At 47.9% G+C, this 25,542-nt stretch overlaps 9 protein-coding genes across 9 annotated transcripts; 2 read left to right on the top strand and 7 right to left on the bottom strand.

The window, feature by feature from the left end:
- Positions 1-206: 206 nt before the first annotated feature.
- EV420DRAFT_1622606 (uncharacterized protein) lies at positions 207-2,454 on the bottom strand (the record flags this gene model as incomplete). The annotated part of the gene is made up of 5 exons (XM_060475823.1): positions 207-578; positions 601-681; positions 749-757; positions 779-2,298; positions 2,445-2,454. The coding sequence occupies 5 exons, from the start codon at positions 2,452-2,454 to the stop codon at positions 207-209; spliced, it is 1,992 nt and encodes a 663-aa protein (XP_060325697.1).
- Positions 2,455-3,226: 772 nt separating this feature from the next.
- Positions 3,227-4,072, bottom strand: EV420DRAFT_915017 (uncharacterized protein). Its single transcript, XM_060483972.1, has 3 exons — positions 3,889-4,072; positions 3,568-3,834; positions 3,227-3,519 (listed from the first exon to the last, which is right to left on the bottom strand). Exons 1-3 carry the CDS (start codon positions 3,970-3,972, stop codon positions 3,409-3,411), a joined length of 462 nt encoding a protein of 153 aa, XP_060325696.1. The 5' UTR covers positions 3,973-4,072; the 3' UTR covers positions 3,227-3,408.
- Positions 4,073-5,203: 1,131 nt separating this feature from the next.
- On the bottom strand, positions 5,204-6,626 carry EV420DRAFT_1648282 (oxidoreductase; the record flags this gene model as incomplete). The annotated part of the gene is made up of 9 exons (XM_060478130.1): positions 5,204-5,346; positions 5,399-5,497; positions 5,547-5,626; positions 5,682-5,716; positions 5,767-5,827; positions 5,876-5,979; positions 6,051-6,320; positions 6,370-6,457; positions 6,517-6,626. 9 exons carry the CDS (start codon positions 6,624-6,626, stop codon positions 5,204-5,206), a joined length of 990 nt encoding a protein of 329 aa, XP_060325695.1.
- Positions 6,627-7,874: 1,248 nt separating this feature from the next.
- EV420DRAFT_1622605 (permease for cytosine/purines, uracil, thiamine, allantoin-domain-containing protein) lies at positions 7,875-10,343 on the bottom strand (the record flags this gene model as incomplete). Its single annotated transcript, XM_060475822.1, has 17 exons — positions 7,875-8,130; positions 8,178-8,306; positions 8,480-8,547; positions 8,597-8,685; positions 8,746-8,817; positions 8,886-8,901; positions 9,031-9,151; positions 9,204-9,361; positions 9,418-9,480; positions 9,542-9,545; positions 9,592-9,681; positions 9,730-9,801; positions 9,852-9,878; positions 9,932-9,950; positions 10,012-10,153; positions 10,213-10,256; positions 10,310-10,343. The coding sequence occupies 17 exons, from the start codon at positions 10,341-10,343 to the stop codon at positions 7,875-7,877; spliced, it is 1,404 nt and encodes a 467-aa protein (XP_060325694.1).
- A 343-nt stretch (positions 10,344-10,686) lies between these two features.
- On the top strand, positions 10,687-12,242 carry EV420DRAFT_1767941 (Clavaminate synthase-like protein). Its single transcript, XM_060480944.1, has 4 exons — positions 10,687-11,158; positions 11,216-11,772; positions 11,826-11,928; positions 11,982-12,242. The coding sequence occupies exons 1-4, from the start codon at positions 10,995-10,997 to the stop codon at positions 12,163-12,165; spliced, it is 1,008 nt and encodes a 335-aa protein (XP_060325693.1). The 5' UTR covers positions 10,687-10,994; the 3' UTR covers positions 12,166-12,242.
- A 2,558-nt stretch (positions 12,243-14,800) lies between these two features.
- On the top strand, positions 14,801-15,793 carry EV420DRAFT_1276921 (endo-beta-1,3-galactanase; the record flags this gene model as incomplete). Its single annotated transcript, XM_060467989.1, has 6 exons — positions 14,801-14,909; positions 14,955-15,096; positions 15,150-15,264; positions 15,320-15,576; positions 15,638-15,653; positions 15,707-15,793. Coding segments are annotated over 6 exons (726 nt in total), but the record flags the coding sequence as incomplete, so codon positions are not given.
- A 1,387-nt stretch (positions 15,794-17,180) lies between these two features.
- Positions 17,181-18,653, bottom strand: EV420DRAFT_1716882 (acyl transferase/acyl hydrolase/lysophospholipase; the record flags this gene model as incomplete). Its single annotated transcript, XM_060479708.1, has 4 exons — positions 18,339-18,653; positions 18,142-18,280; positions 17,861-18,088; positions 17,181-17,808 (listed from the first exon to the last, which is right to left on the bottom strand). The coding sequence occupies exons 1-4, from the start codon at positions 18,385-18,387 to the stop codon at positions 17,181-17,183; spliced, it is 1,044 nt and encodes a 347-aa protein (XP_060325691.1). The 5' UTR covers positions 18,388-18,653.
- An 85-nt stretch (positions 18,654-18,738) lies between these two features.
- Positions 18,739-21,447, bottom strand: EV420DRAFT_1648276 (acyl transferase/acyl hydrolase/lysophospholipase; the record flags this gene model as incomplete). Its single annotated transcript, XM_060478129.1, has 6 exons — positions 18,739-18,962; positions 19,018-19,350; positions 19,401-20,857; positions 20,910-21,149; positions 21,206-21,344; positions 21,399-21,447. 6 exons carry the CDS (start codon positions 21,445-21,447, stop codon positions 18,739-18,741), a joined length of 2,442 nt encoding a protein of 813 aa, XP_060325690.1.
- Positions 21,448-23,431: 1,984 nt separating this feature from the next.
- Positions 23,432-24,737, bottom strand: EV420DRAFT_914590 (acyl transferase/acyl hydrolase/lysophospholipase). Its single transcript, XM_060483971.1, has 3 exons — positions 24,420-24,737; positions 24,141-24,362; positions 23,432-24,085 (listed from the first exon to the last, which is right to left on the bottom strand). Exons 1-3 carry the CDS (start codon positions 24,566-24,568, stop codon positions 23,464-23,466), a joined length of 993 nt encoding a protein of 330 aa, XP_060325689.1. The 5' UTR covers positions 24,569-24,737; the 3' UTR covers positions 23,432-23,463.
- Positions 24,738-25,542: the final 805 nt, after the last annotated feature.

The raw sequence follows: 25,542 nt of genomic DNA, 5'->3' as shown, positions 1-25,542 counted from the left end.
ATATATATAGCATCTACCAGTTGTTGAACTGGCGAAGTAGGATAACGATAATACATGTAGTACATCATGCTTCATTACTACTTTACGCAGCACAGCATGCCAAGTGAGAAAAAAAGTTACAACAGATAATAACATACTCGGACCTCAAAACCCAGAAACTAGAGAAACCGAGACGATAGATATAAACTTAGCGAAGAAAAAAAAACCTAGAACAACGGCTCCAGTCCTATACCGCCGTGCATCGCACGCATATGCTGGTAGATCCCATCACCTCTTGGGAAAGTCTTAGAACACACCCAACAGATATGTGTTTGACACCTGGTGCACGTAACATGATTACACCCCTCCGCACGCTCAATCGGAACTTTGCATCCAGGGCAATTTTTCACGTCATGATTTTTCTTCCACTCCTTGAAGGCAGCATCTGTGTCATCACGGTCCGGGCACTCCGAACCGTCATGCTGCTCAACATGACATGTCGAACAAATCCGTATCAGGCATGATGGACACTGCAGAACCGTACCCTTCGGTGCAGAGCGATAGATCTGGGGACAATCAGGCGTGGGGCAGTAGTGAAACTCATCGGGATGAGCAGTGAACATGGGCAGAGAAAGCGGAATGCATCACGCTGTCAAACTGGCTCGCAGAAAGGAGTTCACGAGCAACAGAGAGTGGAATCCGCTCCGAGCAACTAGCGTCATTTGCGAGACATGTCAAAGGGAAGAAACGGTTAGTCGATGGCTGCCACTAGATAGTTCTTTAAGCAAGAACGACAGACATTGTGCCCACAACGAAGTGTGAATGGAGTAACCACTTCGTCGAGACAGATGGGGCACTCATCGATGTTGGCACGGCGGCCATATCGCTGCCGGTCCTCAGCCTGCTTGACAGCACATCTCGCTGCATGCAACGAACGAATCCCACCCCGAACGGTCAAGACGCGGTCCCACAGATTCAGCGTCACATTCTCGTCGCCCAGCTCCTGCTTCAACTTCGTCAACCCTGCGATCACAAAGAAACCTATGACGTTGCTCGGAATGGGTACAGTCCGTACTTCTCTCGCACGGAGCTCTTTGATCTTGGATATCAACTGGCGACGAACGTCCTCGCGTTGCTCACTCGATCCACGCAGGATGAGAGAACGGCGAACACAGTCGCGCATAATCTCTACTCCGGGATTCTTCCGCTGCAGATTTTGCACGAACTCGATTCCGATAGGATATCCGAAATAAGGATCCCAGGCGATTTTGTCCTCGAACTTGACAACTTCCCCTTTGAGAATCTTTTCAAACTCGCCTTTCATCTGGCTGAGCTCTTTGAGATTATCCGACGAAAGTTTGATCCCAACCCATTGAGTCAGAGAACCGTGAAAGCTGACGATGAGACTCGCGGCCCGGGACATTTTCGACCTTAGAGACTCTTTCATGCTGAAAATATCTGATCGGAGAGTCGCATACTTCTCAACAGAAATGCGGTACGAGATGCTCTGGACGTGATGTGCAAAAATAGGGGTTTTACCACCCATGCAAATAGGTCTTCGTAGGTGGAGGTGGTTGGCGGCTTGCTGGGCTTCCACGGGAGAGGCAAACCGAAGCCAAGCACGAACGTATCCGTCAACGTATGGGGGCGGTGGTACGTCAAAGTCGAGGACATTAAAGTGAAAACTGAGAATCTTCTTGATCCCAGCAACAGCTTCAGGGACCGAATCGTATTTGAGCCGCTCCCACATCAAATCGTCCAAGTCACCAAAAGGCTTCATGTCTTTCTTGGTTATACCTGGAGGTAGGTTGCGGAAGCGGACGGTGAAGTTCCCAACAGCCGGGAGATCTTCATGCAGGGTTGCTGTAACGATGACATCTCGGAAAGGTTTCTTCGCAGCGGCTATAGCCTTCTGTGCTTTCTCGAGTGTCGAATAACCTCCGTATCCCACAATTGACGGCGCATCCCACTGCACTCGTACGATGGAATCACGGAAAGAACCTTCACCACCTGACCCACCGCTGCGTACAGACAGACGGGCAATGATCGTGGTGCCGAAATGCTGAGTCCCATTGAGAGCATTGTACGCATCTCTGGCCTCTTCGTGATTGGCAAAACGTGCCTTTACCACGGATAAGGATGTCAAATGCGTAGGCATCTTGATCTCAGGTTGCCCGTATGGCTTCAGCAACTGAGTGACGTCCTCGAGGGTTACAGTTGCAGGAAGGTACTCGAGAAAGAGCCAAGGCGTTTCGAACCCGGTTGAGATGGACTGCACCTCAAATCCAGCAGCATACCTAACCTTTATATGATCATGGACTGTAAGTAACCAGTTTGCCTGAGGATACCGGGGCGGAGACGGGGGGCATTCTTTCTGCGTCGACGTCGGGACAGTTGGAGGCTAAAGTACGGTCAGAATGAAGTTCATAGCACCCGAGGAGCTCAGACTGACAGGATCTTCGTACTCGATATCATTATGAATGAAGTTGCAACGAGGGCCGCGCTGGCAGGTGCCTCGAAGCCAATCGCGGCAAACGTCGGAAGATCTTGGTCGTGGATACTTCACTGGTTCCGGTTTAGGTGTCTCTTCTTCGGCGACAGATTCCTCGGGCTTGGAATGAAATATAAGCCATGATTATTCGGCGTACCGCCAGAAAGTACCTACCGGGTCATATTCGAGGTCGCCATGAATAAAAGGGCAGTCATATCCCTGGATGCACCAGTCACGTTCCCAGCCCCAACAAACCTCATTGGATTTTGGGCGTGGGTGCTTTGCCTTGTGGGAATGGTCGACGTGTAGAAGCTGACAATAGGAACCACGCCAGCAGATCCTGCGACACCACTCTTGGCATATTCCAGGAGGACAAGGTAGTTGTTCCTCGTTTGTTGACCTGTCTTCGAGTGTATCTAATGAGCTATCTGAGTCCGACGATTCACGTTGCTGGATAGTGCGTTAGTGAATACGCAAGCCTGTATTGGAGAAAACCACCGACTCCACTTCCCCAAACAGTCTCTTCATCAGACGACTCACTCGCATTCGTTTCCTTGGGGCGATAAGCTGGCATGCCTTCTTCTGTTCGGACGAGCTTCGGACACGACCCGTCGGTTGAGACGTCGCTACGAGGTGATCGTAGTGGAGAGGAACCAATCTTCGCATGCACTTGAGAGGAATCATCCCGACCGCCCGACGGCAAAACTCCATGGATCGTGACATCACTCGGAGATGTGCAAACTTTCAACTCACTATCTAAGCCTACAGCTAACTTCGTTGGTTTCTGCGCAAGGAGATTGAATCAGGTATCTGGCAATAGAGGGCATTCAAATATCTGATGCTGCATGGTTGAACGTGTATACAATTTTGGTAAACCAGCATTCATGCAATTTTGTCGGTACAAAACGATGGTTTACCAAAATTGTATGCACGTTCAATCATGCAGCATCAGATATTCGGTTGTTAACCCTTACTTTCGGAAGACCGGGAGGCGATTCGGGTTCGATGCGTGTGGGGGGAGGCAACTTGCCGGGTGGTGGGTTGTAATTCTAAGCAGACGTCATGGTATGGTCGTAATCGAACACTAGCGCGCTTACTCTGTACTCTGAGGGAGATATATGCCGCCGATGGCATCTGTCCTCCCATTTGCACCAGCCTCGAAGGTAATTGTTGCAAATCTCTTGGCTTTTCGAGTATCTGGGAAATCCCTTCGGAGGATATGGTTTCGGAGGACATATGGCGCGAGGAACGGTGTAATTGTCGGAAAGTGATGGCAGCCGTTGATACGTAGGCCGAGTATTGGAGTCCTGGGCAGAATTAAACAGTCCTGGAGGATATTTTGGCTCTTTAGCAAGCCGTGGAGGCTGGTACAGGCCAACTATCAGTAGATGGCCAACGACATCGAGATATATGCGCACGATATTCCTGCCGCCGGCTGCTCTCTCATCTCGTCGCACCGCTGGGGCCCTACTGGGCATCGTGCTTGGACCTGCGACCGGCATGCTTGTCGAGCTGTCGAACAGGTATTGTTGGCGCGGCGTGTTCGCCGTTGCGTCCAGGTCGTCGCTACACAAGAAGTTGGATTGAACTATGCGGAGGAAGGAAAGTTAGGAAAGTGGGAGAGAAGGGGTAAAATTGCCGGATCCGTTGGTAGCCCTGTGTGATGATTCAGTCATGAAATGGGAATTTGGGGCGTTGCCTTTTTAGGACATCAATGGCACGACGCTCTCACAGGAAGCCGATTCCCCTTCCGTCCGGTAAGTACGAAAGAGAAAACATATCCTAAAGATATCACAGATGGTGTCGGAATTCCGGTGCTTTTGAATGGAGATACAACCGACGAAGGTTAAATGGCACAATCTCATGCCTGTACGTACACCTTGATCTCACTAAGGGAAAATATACGGGTACCACCGATGAGCATATGGATAACGTCTAAAACAGGGAGACAAGACTTGTGCGGTACGGGAAACTGACTTCTCACAGACCAGCTGGCTGGCTCTGAACGGCACATTTCCCGCACTATGGTCGGAGATCTATCGGTGTAGGCTGCGGCAATTGCAATGTGGGTTCTACGGAGACAATGTGACCGCAGTATTTTTCCAGCCAATATAGGTCGGAGGATGCACCCAGACAATGAGAGGCAAGAGGGAGCTCCAGCCCATTCGGCAGTCACTGGTTTCCTTGGTTTGCATTTATCACATGGCTGGTAACCAAGTTTCTACGTAGATGCCTGGCTCGACTAATAAGAGCCACTTCAGGCCAAATTACGATTGAATCGAGTTGCACCCTTGTGGATCTAGACGGCGAGGCCGTTTAGTCTCTGAAAAGGAATACCTGTGTACAAATCGTGCAAGAGAGACGTCCACTAAAACAAAGTACATACGTAGAAAGATTGCAATAGTGGAAGATCATAATCGACGGGATAAAGAGACAGGCTTCCCTTCGATTCGAGTGTACGGTGCGACTCCGTTGCCTATACGAGCTGTCTCATGCGGCCTGCAACTAAGCCAGTTTGCAGCCAACGAGACGTCTACGGATAATTCATATTCGAGTCTGTAAATATTAGTAGAATAATCAGTGCATAAAGCTGTGGTTTGAAATCCTCGTCGAAAGGGATGGGATAAATATGGGTGACGTTTCCGCAGTACAAATAATTAGTTATTCAAGTTTGCGTGGTAGGTTGTCAACGGAGCTGAGGCCTACGCCATTGTGGGAAAGTGAGTATGATCTTCATGCTACCTGTGCCATCTTTGCAGCCATGGGCTGTTGATACGTTCCATCGAACCGAGTCCTAAGATGAGACTCCACCGAAACTGCGTTCACAGTGTCCGAAGTGTCGTAGATAGACTTGACAATCGCGTCGAGGTTTCCATCTAACCACCGGGGGTAAAAAAACAAAAACCACAATACAGGAATCATGCATACCAAGGAAGAAGGGGATTGAATAGCGTTCATTTCCAGAACGATTAATCACCCGGTGTAAAGAAGAAAGATATTTCCCAGTGGTGTACATTTGAAGTAGGTCTGCAAGAGGTGATGAGTGAATGGTGGATTGAATGAGTAACAGACTTACCGCCGACGTTAACAACATAGGCACCATGAGCAGGCTCGATAGGAAACCATTTACCGTCTGACCACAGCTCCAAGCCAGGACTTGTGTATTCGATCAATACAAGCCAATTGCAAGGGTATCAGCAAAAAAACTCACGTTCCGGACGTCGCAAGTAAAGTCAGGGCTCCAAACTGTAGTGAAAATTCAGTCATCACAAGGAAACAAAAAAAAACGTTCTGACATCGGTATGGGCACTAGCACCAATCTGGGGTTCTATCGCGTCGGCACGTTGAGGAAGATAACTGAAAGAAGTCAATTTAAGATGAGCACGCAAGGCAAGCGAACCTTACTGAAGAAGGCGAATAGCAGCAGTAGGATCCTTGCAAAATGGCGCAAAATATTTCTCCGGAAGATTAAGGGACAAAGCAACAAGTTCCATAAGATTCGTTGAAAGCTTGAGGCATGCCTCGTAATATCTGCCATCACATATCAACACTACGAGGGACCACATGAAATAAAACAAACATACTCATTCATCACATCTCTCATCCCAGCAATGTTCGGCCAGTGATTTACACCTTGAGCAAAACGACCGAAGAATGGGTGGTCTTCGCCTATCTTGCCGTCTCCAATCAGGAAGCCCTCTTTGAGATCCATCTCAGGATTTTCATTCTCCGGCCTAGTTTCAAGAGAGATGCCAAGTTCATCATGACCCACGACTGCACCCTGGAGGCTCTGACGCTCGAGAATCTCATAACCGCGGTTGGTCCAAGGATCGCGAGCAAGTGCGAGTTTCTGCAATTACAAGCTAGTGAGAAGAAAAATGAAAAATACCAAAAATTACCTCTTCGGCAGGTAGCGCAAAAAAGCGAACCGAGGTTTCGAACGCTCGTTCAATTAATTCTTGGGGAATAGGGTGGTCGACTATCTGGCTGACCCGAAATGCCGAAACTTTAGCTCGCTCTACGATTATCGGTGATTATTGACGCACAAGAATCCCGACGAGGCACAAGCTTCGCCAATCTGGCGCACGACCTCTGCCTTGCGCCCTGCTACGTTGCAGCTGGCGAGACTGATAACGGGAACGTGTGGGGTGGTCATTGCTAAGGTAGCGGTACCAGGTGCTTGAAGATAACACGACCTGAACTGCGGTGACTCGGATTTGAATGACACATTATCTTGGTGCTAGTAAGTAGAATTTAGTGTTGGTTGTCTTATTCAAGGTTGGCAGCTTATCAAGGGCCGGTTTTCCAAGTGCGGATCAACTCCGCCTTTCCCGTTCCGCGGACCGAAGCCGCGGCCAGCGTTAACAGTTGGATATCTTAGCGTGAACATTGCATTTGCATCTTGTAGTCTTCAAATTCGTTCAATCCTTTCACAATAGCTACAAACAGCATCAAGGACACATCCGAGTTGATGTCAACACGCCCTCCTACTCCCAGTCACGATGAGGTTGTTCCTACATTGTACTACTCGATTGCCTCAAAAGTGACTGATAAACTTGGTTAAAATGCTGAAACATCTCAACCATGCAATATCTATCCAAAAACACGCTGTGACGTTCGGGAAGCGTCCTTTCAGTGCCATACTTGTGGGGCCTGAGGGCGAAGTATTACTCACACATCAGGCATGTCAATGTTATAAACGTCCAGACAGCCATTAAAGTCTTAAACATGTCTCTTCATAGAGCATTGATGTCGTAAACCATGCGGAAGCTTCTTTGGCTCGTCTAGCCTTTTTTTTTTCATGAAATTTCTATGTAGAAAACTCAGGTATCAATTGTATCAGTAACACGCTATTCTTTACCTTTCCTATGGAAGTGCACATTGTACACGGTATGGGAACCATGTCCAGTGGGGTTTTTCGAATTATAAAACACGGGTCTCTACTGATCTAGTATACAATGTAGATGTGCACCTCTATGATCTACTGGGGTTCGTTCGCCTCACTGTGCATCCTAGCTGAGATTTCTAACTTAAGGTTGAAGCCAACATCGGTCGTATCATCTGGGCAGCATCAAATGATGCTCTACTAGAGCTTTGTGGTCTTTCAAATCCCCAAAATCTCGGGTTTGACCTCGGATCTGTGGAACTTCTCACCCGAGGAAAGAAGGATATCATTTGTGCCGGCCCTTTCGAGGAATTAGAGAAATACATATGCGAAGAAAGTCGCCCTTATTTTACTAGTAGCTGATGTTGACAATCGTGGAAACCACAAAATCGTATGTGTATTCTAATGAAGAACTTTATTGAAAATTAATGTGCATCGTAATGCGCACTGAAATCTAAGTTACATATCTACTGTCTAAACTATCTACAGATAATCTTATGAACATGTATCTGTGGAGCTTTAAGCTTCCGCCTTCTCATCAGAATGAGAACTCTCATGGTCATGCCTTTCACCAAAGTCCATCTCGCAAAGCGTCTCCTTTGCTGGAAAAACCTTGCTCAGGATAACATAAATGGTCCCTGCCATGAAGAATGAATATAGGTATCCGATATCGAATAGGTGGATAGCACCAGTCGAAACTGGGATGGTCGTGTTGATTGTATTGATTAGTCCAGGGAGAGGAGGCACGAAACCAATAAACATCGCCAGAGCCGCTCTGTGTATGTGATCAGTACATTTTCGCAAGTCAACAAGCATACTCACCTCCAATTAATCCCATAAACATTTCCATATGAATATATTCCTTTCGGGTCATAAAGCTGAGGGACAGACAACTTGCGTCCCTTGATAATGTAGTAATCAGCCATCATCATTGCTGAAATAGGACCTAACCTGACTAGATGTTAGCGCAATATCTCCCAGCTACCCGAGGGAAATGTACCAAATCGTGTAACCGGACACTGTTCGGAACGGTTAGCAAGAGGTGAATGGACATAGATATTTTGAAACTTACTGAAATTCAAAAAGCTCGTCACCTATAAAGACAACTCAGTTACACGGCAAACCTAAAGGGGGGTGAGTGACATACCTTGGCCAAAATTTCCCATGGCACGAAAGCCCAGCAACTGATGAACTGAATGGCGTCAAAAAACCATGCAATATGGCAGATCCAATATGCTTACTGCTGCTATAATCTGTCCTCTTCGAATATTGATATATTTCGGAAAGATAGACACCAAATCATTCGCAGCACTGATTGAGTTTGCTGATACTTCAAAGAAGAACCAACTATCATCAGTGCGATCGGAGGACAATTGGTTAAAACACTTACCGTTCATTCCAATTTGTGCAATCGCAAGGCCGATTGAAACAAAGGCCGCACCAGCACGTCCTCTGGGAGATCCTACACAGAAAAAAAAATAATATTTAGATTGGATTTAACGCCGTAGAATTTCAACGCTAGATGCTTACTCCAGTTGTCTACAATCTATCAGCCGAAGAAATTTGTGAATTATGAGTGGCCATAGGGAATAAGTAGAATTATACTTCATTGGGATTCCTAAAAAGCGATTGAGAAGACATAGAAGTAGTAAGATGTAAAGACTCACCAAATCACTTCTTCATATAACGGCTCAGAAACAGCTGCGGTCATGATACCTAAGATCGTAACTACTGTAAAGATAGCCAGAATATGGAATGCCTGCCACCACTGAGTTCGCAAGCTCTTCGAATAACGACTACAGAATCCCCGTCAGTTCTTGTCAAATGCCGGTAAGGTGCACACCATACCTGAAATCAGGAATGTTCACTCCTAGCATAGCATAGCTTCCTAGACATGAATTATGATTGGCCAAGAAGCTCCATGCGAGCAGAGACCCGTGCAACGGATTTGCATCGGTCAACAACGGGGTGTCTCCAGCTGAAACATCGGCGGAATGAACGGTGGTCTGCAATGAATGTACTTAGTAGGATGAATTATGCATGAATAATTCTGAAGACTCACCCCCATTATGGCGATCATGACAACTGGTGCAATGATCGACTTGAAGCGGAAGAACCAACGAATCTTAGTGTATGGTACGATGAGGAATGGGAATTAGATGATGAAATAGATAATGTATGCACACATGCCTGCGGTTAAATGTTAATCACGAGAAATGCAACAGGGAGACTTCACGTACCAGCAGTAGTCATACCAATATTGTCTGGCAAATGATCAGGAACGTTCCAGAATGAAGGCCAGATAGCGTTAATCAATTGCTGCATTCTACAGGGTGCGTAAGGAGCAAGAAGCATAGCTTAGTGGAGGACCCACGATTGACCACCTGTAACAGCACCTACACCAAGCCAGAATATTGCAAGGATGCATCGAGAAATAACTGTAATCCTATTAGCTGCGGGAATCATAAATATTGTGATTGACCCCCACTTGCGAACCAGGAGAAAAAGATTCCGAAAGATGATCTGGAAAGACAAAATCAATACTACCGTAATCATTACTGTTGGATCCCGCTCACCGAATAATGAGTGGGAACGCTAGATACGGGACATTTTAATTTGCAGAACAAAGGGACACGAGACGAGTGGCGGCACATACGGATTCGAAGCCTTGCTCCAATAACACCATTGATACTGATGATGATGCCCATGATGAAAAATCCTATGGACACGCATACAATGGAGAGCTTCCAGTTCAATCCAACTGCAACCATTGAACTACCTTGCTCCCATATAGAAATCTGCCAGTACAACACGCGTCAATAATGAATTCCAAGTAAATTTTCAGATATGTTCTCACCGAGAATGCGTCGCATATCCAATACGCAAAGTAATCCCAGGTGTCTGTATTTCCGTTTAATTAAACAAGTCGGCGCACCCAAGGAAGGGAGACGTACCCCACGTCCTGTCCTCAGGCGGTGTGGGATCCATATCCCGATTGGACCATTTGCTTTAAGGTGCATACGAGCTTGGATTATGCGCGACCTGTAAACGCTTGCGAAGACTGGGATGTTCCTGCTCGTAATTGACAGGGTGGCTGTCAATAACGACAGATTCGGTATCCTTCGCCATGACGGGAGTAATTAAGAATATCCATTTCAACCAACATTCTCGTAATAAGTACTGCTGCGAAGCCGCCAACGGCTTCAGATACGGCAGTTCGCATTGAAGTTGAGAAATCCGGGCCACGTGGGTATGAAGTCCCTTTAAAGGAAGGAGGCTGGCCGCGGCGAAGCCAGCTACGACAGTGAGTGAATTTTGAGTCTTGTCCTTTGCTTGCTTCAACAACTTCTGCAGATTTCGGTGGCCTCAAGATATCATTAATTCTAGCCTCAGAAACAGCGCTTGGCTTCTGTTAAAGTCTGGAGGCACTCGCAGCCTCCATACGTCGCTCAGTAACTGCTGTATTCTTCATTGGATTTGGCACCGACGTCTGTTCTTCCTCGGAGCTCGGCCGCGGTTTCTGTACTACCTGATATAAACGATAATAGAGTTGTCCTTATCGTGAACCGATAAGTAGAAGCCTGGGATGACAACAAAGTGCAAAGTAACCCCTCTATCTGTCTTGAACCTACCCAAACGATGGCCTCTCGTACTGTTCCCTACATCTCTCTTCGCGACTTCGATCGTCGAAAAGACGAGATTGCCAAAGAACTTATCGATGCTGCTGAGAATATTGGGTTCTTTGTACTTGTGGACCAGGAGAGTCCTAGCAAGAAGGATATAACCGATATGTTCGAGCTCTCGTGAGTCCAGGTCGCGGCGCTTCCAGTATGTTTCCATCTGATCGATATCATTTCTAGTGCGCGGTACTTCGCGTTGCCAGAAGAGATTAAGGCGAAAGTCCCATTCATTCGGGACGAGAACTGCGGCTGGGAGAAGGACGCACAGGTCCGTCCATCGACTGGCGTTGCTGACCCCAAAGAGTCCCTACAGCTCCAAGCCTTCCGTGCCGACACCTACTGGCCTACAGACCTTCCCGGCATTCCCGAATTCCGTGAAAGATGTCTGGAGTTCATGGACAAGACTCAGGCGCTCTCCCTCAAGATCCTCTCCCTCTTCGCTGTCGCCCTTGGTTTCCCTCCAGACTTTTTCACCGAAGCACACGATGTCACCAAGGGGGACTGCTTGTCGACTTTGAGGCTTCTGCAGTATCATGATGCGACGGGGAAAAACTTTGGGCCGAACTCGTGGAGAGCTGGGGCCCATACGGACTTTGATTGCTTGACGTTGTTGTATCAGCAAGACGGCGGTGATGGTCTAGAGGTTTGCCCCGGCAGAGAGGCTCACACTAGCTTTGCTCGTGGAGACGACTGGACTCCCGTTCCTGCCCGGACAGGCGAAATCACCGTTAACATTGGTATGTGTATGCAGCTTTCGTACATCTCATGTGCTAACGGTTCTATTTGCAAGGTGACATGCTGATGGCCTGGAGTGAAGACAGGTTCAGGTCGCTTTTCCATCGAGTCCGTGTCCCGGGACCAAACGATAATCAAAAGCCGCGTCTTAGTATTGGGTAATATCTATTGTCTTCCTTCTTCGTTACAGAACTGACTGTTTTTATACTAGTTACTTCAATCAACCGCGCCCAGGCGTTCTTGTCGATGGACCCACCCATAAATATGCAGCACAGACAGCTAAGGAATATATTGTGAATGCCATGCACCGTAACTATCTGGCAGCGCAGCAGTTAAAGAAGGAACAGCAGACTGTAGCGATGAACGTTCCTACTGTTGCTGTAGCCCAAGTTTGAATTGTATCTGATCTGTACTAGCGTACGTAAACATGTAGTCATTGTGATATTAGTTTGACTTCAATTATTATACTGCAGTTTGGTCAGATTTGGTCAGAGATGTTTTCCTTCGTTCTGTCGCCCCCGAAAGCCCTACCGGCCCGGGATTGCCGTTTGTCAGTCCTTCCTTGCTTCCTGCACCCATGGCCTGCCTTACATTGGTCATTACAGCGCCCGCTCTTTCCTGACCTGCAGCCCATGCCACTGTACTGATGCCTTTAGAAAACAGCTTTTTGTAACCTCGGTAGTCGGACTGGGGTCAATCCTCTGTTTGACTGGCCAACGCACTTTGCACTTGTAATTCTACCACTGGCATATGACCTAATCAGCCTACGATGAACGATGTCGAAATGACGTACGAAGCAGAGATGACGTCTGGAGATTTCTGCAGTATAAAAGGGCGAGGTGGTTTGGAACGGTCTATTCCAACTCGTCGCGATATCACCACTACCACAACATTCGCTACTCCAACTTCAAGCCAATGTTCCTCAACGTCGTCGTTGCTACCTTCTCCCTTGCGATTCCTACGTTCGCCTTGCTGCCTACCTGCACCTCTGAGCACAATGATTCCACTCCATCATGTCAAAACGGCGGCGACCCTCCCTGCAAGTCCTATTTCGGCGATCGTCTTGAATGTCAACAAACCTTTGAAGACGAGACACGTCATATCCGTGCTGCACTGTTGGCTGGGAACTTCTACCTTGTTACACGGATTACACAAGGAGAAAGCCTTTACCGTAAGTTCGAATGTTGTTTGCGCACTTCACGCGTATAAAACTCATCCGGGCGTTCAGATTGCTTCACCGAATGTGACAAGAATTGCGATTGTCGCGGATTCAACGGTTTGGGGTTTCTTCCCTTGGTGTAACATCTTGTTCCAATCTTTCTCTGGTTTCCAGTTTTTGAGCAGCATGACTTGACGAAGAACGTGAGACGAAGTTCTTCGATGTTTAGCCTCTCATCTAACCCGCCTACTTCAGTATCCAACTGTCTTTCACTGCCTCATTTTTTCGGACCACGTCAACACCACCAGTGATTTTGTGGAGGCTTCCTCGGATAGCCCAATACGGCGCAGCGTCGGCTATGACTGTAACCTCAGGGCTGGAATCAATCACCTTGACTCTATCCTTTAGAAATGGTTCCCCGATACAGAAACCATCGGTAGAATTGTTACCAATTACATATCGATAACAACTTTTTTTTTTTGTGGAACGTTTGGTATAGCTTCGTACACCCCGCGCAGTAGGGGCCTTCCGACTAGCGGGGTGGTACGTCAAGGACGTTGTACTTGGCCCGTTAGTGAGCCGAGGTTTGTAACCTCGTGAGCGTGAATGATTATGGTGATTGGTATGTTTTCAGAGGGCGAAGGCGCCGCTATCTCCACAAATTTGAAGCCGTACTGGCGCAGTCTTTTCTTGCAATGGGCGCGTTTGATTGCAGTCTAATACAGATTTTGCCTGTCCGGCATTCTTTGCGAACACGTACAAATCGACGAAAACTTTCACTCACGGACCGAAACTCGCAAGTACGGTCATATTTCCACAAAACAAGATTTCACATTATGATTCACGAACTGACGCTTCGACCAGGCCTGTTTTTTGTTAGTGACAAGTTAGCAATTTCGTGATCCGTCTACATTCAGATGATGTCTTACGACCTTCATCGCCGCACTCATTATAGGCTTCTTTATAGACGCGTGAGGATTCAAAACAGAGACATCCACTGCCAGTTTCTGTCGCAGTCCTATTGTGTTGAAGTGAGTACTAATCTACTCTGCGGTTTGCCAGTGCGACGACTAACTACTGTTGCGCCTCCGCGTCGCGAAAGACCTGACGGCCCGAGATTGCCGATTGCCGAGTCCTTCCTTCCTTCCTTCCCACACCCAAAGCCCGCCTTACAACGACAGCGCGCTCGCTCTTTCCCGATCAGCCCATGCCACGGTAACGATGTCTTCTTGGAACCTTGGCGGTCGGACTGAGGCTAAATCCTCCTTCACGCCCTAGACTGCTCTATAGCCAGCGCACTTGTGGCTCTATTACCATAGAACCTAATCAACGCACGGTGAACGACGCAGAAATGACCCGGACGTACGAATCAGAGATGACGCATTTGGTGATCTCTGCATATAAGGGCGAGGTTTTTAGGAATGGCCCATCCTTCCTCAACGTTTCAACATTCATATTTACTCGTAGCTTCTGGCCTGACCATATGTTTGACTTAGCAATTGATCCGTGGTAGCAGGTGGAGACGGGCACGATTGTACTTCCCGACCCATTTCGGATCGACACTTTCCAGGCCTACTTTACCGCGTCATGGTTACTCGATTGTTCCCAACAATACGAATCTCTCTACTGCTGGACAAGTTTCGGATAATATACGCGGTCCGTCGCGATTCAGAAGGCGTCCTCATGACATGTTTTTGCAGACTTCTTCGTGATGTTCACGGGTTTAAAAGCAGTACATTTTATTCCATTCTGGTCGTGATCCCTTCATGTTAGAGTGCGTGATTTTCATATCCTCGCCTTGTTCCCCCTTTTGATGGGGCTCTTGCAGATTGAAGCTCTCAGCCGTGTTTCTATGGGCCGTGGCACTGGTACCCTTCGTAGGGGCCGTGACAGTCATACCTTCCACTTCCTTCTCCTCTTACTCAACGTTGGAGAGCTATTGGAATTATCTGTATCCTTGGGGATCGGATCATAATGGCAGTGAGTCAATTATACTCTGCCCATACTTGATTCATGAGCTTCCAGGTGCTCGGATGGTCGGAAACTCGACTGTTCATAGTAACATCGCTGTTGCTTCAAGTACGCTTAGCCTCATAGCAACGCCCACATCTAATCCTTCCCCGCCTACAAGCACATCTAATCCACATCCCTCGATTCATTACGCCAGGTGAACACCGGGATGTTTCTTTCGTGTATCGATCTTATAATCTTATTCCCTAGCGGTGCAATCCATGCCAAAGAGCACATCACTGTGACTGCCGGAAACTCGTATACGATCTACGGCGAGTTCAGCGCTCCGACAGCAGTAGGCACATGGCCTGCATTTTGGTTGACGGTAGGCCCATTGATAGCACTACAGCACAAACTTCTATAATTACTCTCGTTCACAGGCAGTTGAGGGTTGGCCTCCTGAAGCGGACATTGGCGAATGGAAAGGCACGGCTAATAATTGGTACAACACGTTCAACACCTCTTCGGTAGTCAAATCGACTCTGGTGGCTTGGCCGACCGATCTGTCTTTCCACTCACTTAAAGCGGTCCTCACTGCGGAATCCAACGGGGATGATGTGAAGATCGACTTTTACATGGACGGTGAATTCAAGGTCACACAGTATGGTCAAGGGTTTGTTGGAAGCGCCTTATATTTGTTCGTCGATCGCCGTGCTTATCCTTTGATTCTTCACTTATTTTGTTCCCCCCTCATCCAGGATCATCAATCTGCAGGTTTGTTCTATGTCACCTTTGGATGGGACGTTATGCTCATTCCTATTCATCAGATGGAAGGCAGTTCCGGAACACCAGGTCCTACGGGGACAACGACGTACAAGATTCGCAACGTTGAAGTAACTCGAACTGGGTCGTAGTTGGGGTGCTTTATTACGAGATTTACTTGCAGTTGTATGTTACTCAAGACACACGTATGCAATGCGTTTTGGCTGAAGTGACAAGAATTGAGTCGAAGATCGATCATCTCACTACCTTGACAGATGACTGATGTGCATGCGCATTCCACTCCATTCAAACACCGTCCATTAACGTTCACTTCGACATGACATCCTCCTTGAGGTTTTCATAGACCTTATGTCTGGGCTCTACTGCACGCTATAGATTGTGTATACCTTCTGATGCCGGACTGTCGCTGTAGCTTTGTGCGTCTGTGAAAGTACTGGTACTGAATTCGATCCCGCAGTGCTGTATGCTTAGCAGTGTTATTCACATCTTCAAGTCCCTTGGGCGATACAGAAAGCACAGGAACACAAGGCATCGCTCATATATAAGCCATCGAGTAACGAGACTGCGAGGTTAAAGCCCCACATCTCTTCGATATTCAGGCAACTTATAAGATGCGCCTTTCTCCCGTCTTAGCATCCCTCGTTACATCTCTGGCCCTTGCACCTCAAGCCCATGCAGGCCCTATCGCTTATGGTATATGCCAAACTGGTGGGTGCAATACGCTGTATCTGGAGGTGCGCTGAAGAAGGCATGTAGGCTGTAATGTCCTAGCTGTTGCGTGCTATTCAGCCGCTGGATTCACGTTTGGGACAGTCGCAGCACCTGCAGCACCTGCAGCGATTATTGGCTGTAACTCTGCACTCGGAACGTAAGCAGTTCCATTCTTATGATCATCCTCACGCTTACACCTGTATCCAGGTGCTCTGCTACATGCGCTTCTGTAGCTCTCCTTGCACCAACCCCGTGACAAACTGCCTGTAGTAGGATGTACGCATTTGAATCCTGTGTTTCAGAGACACATTTATGATCCCAGTCATAGTACTAGAGCTCCCAATAGCATATTATTTGTGCATAGAATGTTTCGTTCGCAAAATTATCTCATATCTTCAATGCACAAGCATGGAAGAACGGGGCAATTAAGGAATGTGTTTAGGCGACAGTTCGACGCCTAGTATCCAGTTGTCTTTCTTAAACAGTTTACCTATCGCTCCCTCGAAAGACGCGTACGATATGGTAATGTCCTGTTAGTATAATTTTCAGTCCGTCTTTTGTAACAATTGATTCCTCTAAATTTCTGACCGTTTTGAATACTCGATGTCACAATTCTCTCTCGTAGTATTCTTCTTTTCGAGTCATATAGCGTACATGGATTGAAGACACTTGCTATCTAATCTGCAGACTTAACTAAGGAAAACATCGTATTTCATGTATCATCGTAAAAGATTGCTGATTGAGTATCACATACTGCAAGACTCTACGAGGGTTTGCTCATTCCTCGCTGCAACTGTAAGCTGAGAATCAACATAACCCGATCGATATGTCAAAGTTCGGCCCACCCTCTCCAAGGATCTTAACGACCTTTTCTACGTTCGGTTCCACGTTCTCGTCCTTGAGATACTGGTCTGTATGCGACCCCACCTCGGAGAAACGATCCCACTGCTCCGGCGTGATTTGCTCCATCCCCCGCTGGACGTTGAGCCTGAAGTAGACATCCGGTGTGTCGCGATACTGCTTGGCAAGGTCTTGTGCTGTCCCTTCGCAATCTGTGGCCATCATCACGAGCGCTTCGTCGACAGCTTCAACCGAACTGCTCCGGTGCGACTTCGCAGCGGTGACCGCGATCGTTTTGGGATAGCCAGTGCCGATGCTTGTCAAGCATGCGACTTCCCTGGCAGGGTACAGAACCCTAGCTTCGTCGAGCACAACCTTTGCAGGATTGTTGCGGCCCATCCCGCCATCAATATATGGCTGCTTCCTGTACTTCGGTCCGATCTCAATTCGTTTGAAGAGAACGGGCATGGCACATGTAGCGCGCCCGGCTTCCCAAACTTTGCAGGCTTTCGGGGCTTCTTTGGGATGGTCGTAGGTGCGGAAGAGGACGGGAGTCAATGCATTCATGTTGTGCGCGTTCATAGCACAGACGAAGCTGGGAACGTTGTTGAGTCGAGCATACTGCGCTACTAGAGAGAATCGCTCACGTTTTACATGCCGCTGCATCTTTCTCCATCATCTCAGTTTCGGGGTCCCGAGGTTCAGTATGGTCCCTCACAATCGATTTCAGGATATCTTCGAAAGTGCTAGCCTTGTATTTGCCGTCACGTCCGAAACCTTTCGTGTCACCAAAAACCTTCTCACAAAATTCACTCCAGCGATCGATCGTTTCATCGACAGACATCTGTAGGCGTCCTAGCATCAGGACGATCAACCTACAACGGAGAAGTTAGAAACGTGTTTATGAATGCAAGAGATGAATACTGACCCTCCTGTGTTTGTTCCGCCTAGCAAGTCAAAGTACTCGCATGGCTTTGGAGTCTGTTCAAGGCCATTCGCCACCCTGATCCTCCACATCAGGTTCTGGAGAATATACAACGCAGACAATCCCCGTATACCGCCCCCATCTACATGGATTGCCTGATCAGCAAGAACTTCTCTACGTCAAAAGCATAAGGTAAAAACCTATTGAGAGCAATCTTAAGCCCCGTTCGCCACCGTGTGTTTCGACCATGATTAGCTTTGCCTATGATGATAATAGGAAGATAGGTGGCGTATCAGTAGGGCATCAGCAATCGATGCGATTTTATAGTGTAAAGTCATGAGACCTTTAAGTGAGCCGGCAAGGCGCAGAAGAAATCTTGCGAGCTCCCTCAGCGAATCAGATGTCGGAATGCAGACTATAAAAGGGAACATTGTTCCGGGAAGAAAGCCACTGACCTACAGTGTGAACTGTGGACGGAACATTGGGAGAAGCTAGTACGTTTCATGATATCTGTTCACATCTGAATACAGATTCCTATACATGTTACATGGCCCCGACAAAGGGAGCAAATCATTGTGACAGGTACCCCGACAAGTTGGACTAGCGTAGCCGAGGATCGGAAAGATAGCTCTTGAGATCTTGCAAGGGGATACTGGCCGATAAGTCCTCCGTGTCATAAACCTTCAAGGAGGCTTTCTCGATATCAAGACGGGAGATGACACTAATGTTGCGTTCTGTCGCCCAAATGCATTCCCTAATATGTTCCTTTTGCGAGTTGAAGATGAGAATCGTTACCTTCTCATGAGAAGGAACAGATGTCACCGCTACATCCGACAATAACATCAGTATACCTGTAAGATTTCTCGAAGGACGACTCACGCCAAAAGGTGTATGTCCCGATGACAAGTACCGGATATCGCTCCAGGCTGGTAGAAGAATAGCAAAGATCATCTAACAGCGGAGGCTGTATACGAGCGTCTCTGGTTGTGATCCTGGTCCGATATATGGGTGGTGAAAGAGGGATGAGAAGATCTTGAAGGCGTAGTTTGACAGTATAATTTGACTGTCCTGTGAATGTGACCTTATCTCCATCGATATCAATTCGGTCAACGTATCGTGCAGGTTTTAGATCGTGCCACAGCTTTGCTACGGTCCCATTCTGATCCTGCGCAATGAGCACCGTCGCCATTCTGTTATCGACATAGCTAAACGCTTCGTCTACTTTAGTTATCGATAGCCAAAAAACCGAAAGACGAACGTACGCCAATATCGGAAGGCGCCTAATAACAAGACTGCAGAGTTTCTCCCCATACCACCTGGCTTCGTATCCGGGGGATGCTCGGTGAAGGAGAAATCGGTATATGCGTCAAGGTTTGTTGTGCTGGGGGGCGATTCTCTGTATTCTGCTTTTGCCACATTTCCTTGGCTCTGGAACGTTACTTGCCCAGAGTGAAGCGTTTGGGAACACACCGCTACTTCTACAGTGACGATGAGGCTAGCATGGAGGTCGAACTTCGGAACCTGCACGATAGCTCTATTACTGTGGTCAGAGGGTAGGGTAAGATTTGGAATGCGATTGCCATTAATAATGACGACCAGGATAATCTCCAGCGGTGCATCTACGGGAGGATCCCATGAAATTTCCAGCGACCGTTCCTGGTTTGGCATAGACGCGTCTTGTGGAAGGAATTCCAAGGATATCTCGTGGTCGGACATGTCAAGCCAACGATGTTCAAAACGTTCCGTGAGGAGGTCATAATCATGCTCGAGCCTCCGACGGCGCTGTTCATAGGCTTGAAGCTCTTTCTTCTCCAGCACGCTCTTCTCCGCATTAATCTTTTCTGTGAGCTTTTCAACGGCTACATGATAGTCCACGGCACAAGCGAGTGCTGTGATAACGGCAGTGTCATAATCGATGCACTTGGTCCAGCGCTGAAAATCTTTGTTGATGTAGTCAAATATAGGGTCTTTTGGACGGTTCATGATAGCAAGCGGAGTCGACGGCCGCGAAGAGGGAACTGGTGTGGGTGTCCTGCTGGAACGCTTGATTATGGTTTCCTTGTCTCGCAATGCGACGGTAGCTGAGACTCTGGCAACTGGAACTATGCCGTGAACTGGTGTTTTGGTTTTCAGCCTGCCATGACGGAGAATTTGAATGATCCTTTCTACGGTTTGATCCACACGCTCATCCTTCAGGTACTGCTCCGTATGAGCTTGTACCTCAGAAAGACGTTCCCACTGTCCCGACGAGATATCTTGCATACCTTGTTCAACGTTCAACCTGAAGTAGACATTTGGCGTGTCGCGGTATTGCTGTTCGAGTAGCTGTGCTGTGTACAGACAGTCCGTAGCAATCCTTTGCATTGTTTGCATGACACCGTATTCCAGGAACCTCGAACGCGGAGGAATCGCCATCGTTTGCGGATGCCCTGTCCCTATACTAATCAAACATGCGATCTCCCTACCATGAAAGACCGTCTTCGCCTCTTCCAGCACAATCTGCGCAGGATTGTTGCGACCCATGGCACCATCGATATATGGCTGTTTTATAGATCCTGATCCAATCTCGATTGGTTTGAACAGTAGGGGAAGGGCACACGTAGCACGGGCAGCCTGCCAAATCATGCAGTTTTTTGGAACTTCTTTGGGATGCTTGTACGTGCGGAAGAGGACGGGGGTTGTGGCGTTCATGTTGTGTGCGTTCATTGCACAGACAAAACTGGGAACAATGATACTTTGTCAGAGATGTGGTGCTAAAACAAATCACTCACGTTCTACATACCATGGACTCTCCCTCCTGGTCTATCATCAAAGTCTTGGCGTTGCGTTTGGCGGTCTTGTCCTGCACGAGGGATTTCAACATACTCTCGAAAGTCGCAGCTCTTCGTCCGTCATTGTATGCCGTTGAGGATCCTTTGTTCGCTCCAAACACCTTCTCAGAAAACACTCCCCAACGTTCGATTGCCTCACCAACGGGCATCCGTAAACGTCCCAACATAAGGGCGGTCAGCCTGCAGAGAAGCTACTTGAGACTAGACATAGATGAGCTACCAAAGCAGAAGCTGACCCCCCGGTGCTTGTTCCACCTATCAAGTCGAAATACTCGCATGGAAGTGGAAGGTCTTCAAGGTTCTTGGCCATCTTGATCCTCCACATCAGGTTATGTAGAATGAATAACGGAGACAGTCCGCGTATACCGCCTCCATCTACATGGGTTGTCGAGATCAGCACAAGTCTAACAGCGTTTCACAAAGACGTACCTATGGAGAGCAATTTCAGACCTCTTTCGCTGATCTGCGTTTCGGTCATGTTTAGCTTAGGCTAAGTTGTGACGGGAGGATGATAACCGAGCAATCAGCAATCGATAGGGAAATCGGTGGATTCCTAGAAAGGTGTCGTCCAATGGCCTCTCTGACGGCATTTCTGATCTCTGAACCGAGGGACTGCATGTTACCAGGAGCTTAGGTATGGTTTGCCTTTTCTGATAAATTCCGGACAATTTGTAGCGCCTGTGCCGGCCCGGTATTTGCAAGGTAAGTTACATAAGCTATTTTGGGTAACTTCTTGACCAAGCGGTACTTCAGGATACTTCAGATTTCGACAACCTCCGCGATTCAGGTCTTCGATTTCGGGTCTCAAATACGCAAAACCTTCTGACGGTTCCGGTAAGCCGGAGGTCCCGCTAGACCAAAATGCCTCCTCTCAACGCCTCCTTCCCTTTTCTCAGAACGTCGTTTTAGGCATTATCTGGGTTTCTGGATGACAATTGGGCATCGTTTCTACCCAATTCGGCCAGTCTACCACCAGCACACCCATTGCTAATTACAGGTCTTCCGAGTGACCATGGCAAAGGACATTTTGTTCATTCTCTTGTTTTCTTCGTCGAACATACTTTGATGGGCCGGCGCGATGTAATATGTGGGCACTAGATTTTTCGGAGCAAAGTGCGTCAGTACGTCGGTTATTCCATTCATCACCAATTGGATCACTGGAACAACATAACAGCTACTCTCTTTACGAATAGGCCTATCCCCAACGATCTGAACGTTGATCCCTATGCCGAATTTCTTTCGACAGCGACACTTCTGGAATGGCCAACAGTCTGCTACTGCGTCCTTTAGCCTGCTTCTGTGACGATCAGCTCGAGCAGGCTAAGGTGTGTCAGATCAATTGCTCAAGGAACGAGAATAGCATAAGGCTCCTCGTATGTACCTCCTGCCTATATTCTGCTTCATTAATTATATCCCCTGCCGCAGAAGCCTTTCCATGCCCACTGTAATCACATCCAACTTGAGTTCGACGTTCATGTCCTACATGATTTTTGCACTGACCTACCACTCTTCTCTCACCACGCCGAGCACTCGGGATGGTGTTCTTTGGATCAATTACTCTCCATTGCGTGATGACGCTCATCTATGAAACATGGCGTGCTGCCGCGCATTGACACGCTTAAGAATGCTATACAAAACATCAAGACGTCTGTGTCGTCGTCACCTCCGCAGCTGTCTCTGCCCTATTAAAGGATCTTTACAGTGCTATACGTACATTTTGTTTCTTCATACACGTCCGTCTTCTGAATGACTTAATTGCGCCGTCCACGACACTGATGTTCGTGCGTTGCCATGCTAGGCATTACCTTTGCTTCCTACCGTCGTCCACGTAAATGTCCAGAGGGGTCAACTTACACAGCGTTGTTGCGCGTATTTTGGTGGGAAATTTTTATAGGTTTGAGCTTGAAATCGGGTATTCCAGTTTTGCTTCGCGTCGGCTAGCTTGGTGCTAACCTGTTTTGCGGCCCATTTGCACACGTTTTCAAGGAAGCCATGAATGAACTGCATATTGTTCGTGATACCTGAGGGTCTCTGTAGTAACAAGGGCTTATCTATTGGCTAGAGCGAGTCCGGGCATCGCCGATCATCTTTTTCCTTGGTAACAAAACAGAACTTTCACTGTACGTCTGATAACCTGATATTATCCACAAATAGTCGATGAAGATCACCGGCTGAGACGAGCCGTATATCTTGCAGACGTACTACACTTCACGGCCGAATACATAGGTCCGTGTATCACCATCTTTGCGACGATGACAAGGCACTAATGGTCAATAACAAAATACTGGTCATTTGTACTAATATGCACGACGGTGCTTCAGATGAACTGGCATTTATGGGACTCAGTTATGCCGCACAGATGTGGCGGTTTTCACCAGCTAGGACATACAAGTACGAGTTCTGCGAGTACGGTATCTATAAAGCGGCTTGAGGCTATAATAAACATTTGATCGAAATACCAGTGCTACAGTAGAACTGATATCAAGTCCTTAGGTCAACGAAGACCCCCATTTCCTCCCAGCCTGCCCCCTCGAAGGATGCTAACCGCCCTGTCTACTTTCTGGTCCACCGCCGCCGTCTTAAGATACTGCGTTGTATGCGATGCTACCTCACCTAGGCGATCCCACTGCGCCAGTTTGACACCCTGCAAACCGTGCTCTACATTGAACCTAAAGTACACATCCGGCATATCATAGAAATCTCGTGCAAGTTCCTCCGCTGTGCGTTCGCAATCTGTTGCTATCATCTGCAATGCGTTAATAACACCGAGCGGCAAGGTGCGTTGAAACCATCCGGGACGAGGGATTGCTATCGTCTGGGCACGGCCTGTTCCTATACTGATTAAACATGCGATCCGCCTACCGGGAAAGACCTGCTTGGCCTCCTCCAGCAAGACCTTAGCAGGATTGTTACGGCCCATCCCGCCATCGATGTATGGCTGTTTCATGTTCTCCAGCCCAATTTCGATCCGTTTGAAAAATGTGGGAGCAGCGGACGTAGCACGCGCCGCTTGCCAAATTGCGCAATTTACGCGTTTTTCTTTATGATGTGTATATGTGCAGAACAGGACGGGAATAGCTGCGTTCATGTTGTGGGCGTCCATGGCGCAGACAAAGCTTGGAAATGAAACATCACTGGGTCGAACATTTACGCTAGAACGGAATTACTCACGTCTTACAGGCTTCGTAGTTGTCGTCAACCATCTCGGTGTCGGCGTCATGTGTTCTGTTCGACACGATAGATTTCAAGACCTCCTCCAATTTCGTAGCTCTGAACTTGCCATCGCGTACACCGTGTTTGGGCTTACCAAAGACCTTCCTAGAAAGCCTCCCGTAGCATTCTATCGCATCCCCTACGGACATGCGTAGGCGTCCCACCATGAGGGCAATCAACCTAAAGTCAGCGAGTCGTTCAAAGTGGGTATAAACGGCTATGAAAGCAGAGACTTACCCTCCTGTGCTCGTCCCACCTATCAGGTCGAAATATTCGCACGGTAGCGGAAGTTCTGAGAGGCCTTCCGTCTGCTTGATCCTCCACATCAATTCGTACAGGATCAATAACGAAGACAGTCCGCGTATACCTCCTCCGTCTATATGCATAATCAGAGTCGGAAAAGCTCGGGTGCATCATAAGTGTGTACCGAGTGAGAGCAATTTCAAGCCAAGAGGTCCGTTGGCCATGGTCACAACTGGACACCGGCGAGGGATGGAAGGTGATATATAGAATCCTGCCACCTGCTGTCATGTCGACGGTGACAGAGTTTCTTCCATGCGTCTCCTGTGCGACTCGCTTACAGTAGCTCCGTGATGAGGGGAAGATCTTTGGTCTCTTAAGTGTCTAAATAAATATGAGCTCGATGATGAGGATTTTATTTTAGTTGTCATGTCCCTGAGAAGGAAGTTAAGGAGAGTCCGTACTACACAGGTTCGCGCTATGGTGTACCGAATTCTCATCAGTGATCATTATAATGGAAAGAATTCAACTAGTCTCACCGATTGATGAATATGAAAATGGAGTGGTCTTTCACAGAAGCTTCCTGCGGCCTCTCCTGGCGTGACGAACAGCTCCAACGAGCTTACCTCTGCTTTCGTGAGGCGATAGTATACCGCATCACCTTCTTCATCCTTGTGCTCACACAAGCTTCACATTCAAGAACTAGGAAAGAGGAGTTAGAAGTGGCAGGACAGGAGTGGAAGCAGCAAATGCCAAAGACGCGTTGACACCACGTGATTCCCGTCCACTCGCTTCCGAGAATCCGAATCCCTTTCTCTCACATCATCGCTTCGTCTACGTGTAGTCCTCATCGTCTAGCCGCCCTGCGACCTCGCTTTCTTTTGGCCCACAAGCCCACAAGCCTCTCAAGGAAACGAATTACCTGCTAAATAGTCGATGTCATGCGTGTATGAATGCAAGGGAGGCAGGTATTCGTTCATAGGCGTAATCTGTGATACAAGGTACCGGTATCGTGAACATGGCCAAGGCAGCGCCTACAAGGAATCAACGAGACGAGCGACAGCAGCCAGTGGACGCGACTAACAAGGCATCGGATGTCACGACAGTAAGAGGTTGAGGG

This window comes from Desarmillaria tabescens (assembly GCF_030435595.1).
Source record: "Desarmillaria tabescens strain CCBAS 213 chromosome Unknown EV420scaffold_48, whole genome shotgun sequence".
NCBI classification, from domain to species: Eukaryota; Fungi; Basidiomycota; class Agaricomycetes; order Agaricales; family Physalacriaceae; genus Desarmillaria; species Desarmillaria tabescens.
This window is presented reverse-complemented; position numbering and strand designations above follow the sequence as displayed.

Excerpts from the sequence above, each read along its gene's own strand:
- EV420DRAFT_915017 (XM_060483972.1), bottom strand. The coding sequence starts at position 3,972 with ATGCCGGTCGCAGGTCCAAGCACGATGCCCAGTAGGGCCCCAGCGGTG. Across the intron at positions 3,835-3,888 it reads CAGCCGGCGGCAGGAATATC|CCTCCACGGCTTGCTAAAGA; the intron begins GTGCGCATATAT and ends GGCCTGTACCAG. Across the intron at positions 3,520-3,567 it reads TATCTCCCTCAGAGTACAGA|AATTACAACCCACCACCCGG; the intron begins GTAAGCGCGCTA and ends ACGTCTGCTTAG.
- EV420DRAFT_1767941 (XM_060480944.1), top strand. The coding sequence starts at position 10,995 with ATGGCCTCTCGTACTGTTCCCTACATCTCTCTTCGCGACTTCGATCGT. Across the intron at positions 11,773-11,825 it reads CGAAATCACCGTTAACATTG|GTGACATGCTGATGGCCTGG; the intron begins GTATGTGTATGC and ends TCTATTTGCAAG. Across the intron at positions 11,929-11,981 it reads AAGCCGCGTCTTAGTATTGG|TTACTTCAATCAACCGCGCC; the intron begins GTAATATCTATT and ends TTTTTATACTAG.
- EV420DRAFT_914590 (XM_060483971.1), bottom strand. The coding sequence starts at position 24,568 with ATGCATATAGACGGAGGAGGTATACGCGGACTGTCTTCGTTATTGATC. Across the intron at positions 24,363-24,419 it reads GGTGGGACGAGCACAGGAGG|GTTGATTGCCCTCATGGTGG; the intron begins GTAAGTCTCTGC and ends CGCTGACTTTAG. Across the intron at positions 24,086-24,140 it reads AACTACGAAGCCTGTAAGAC|CTTTGTCTGCGCCATGGACG; the intron begins GTGAGTAATTCC and ends TTCATTTCCAAG.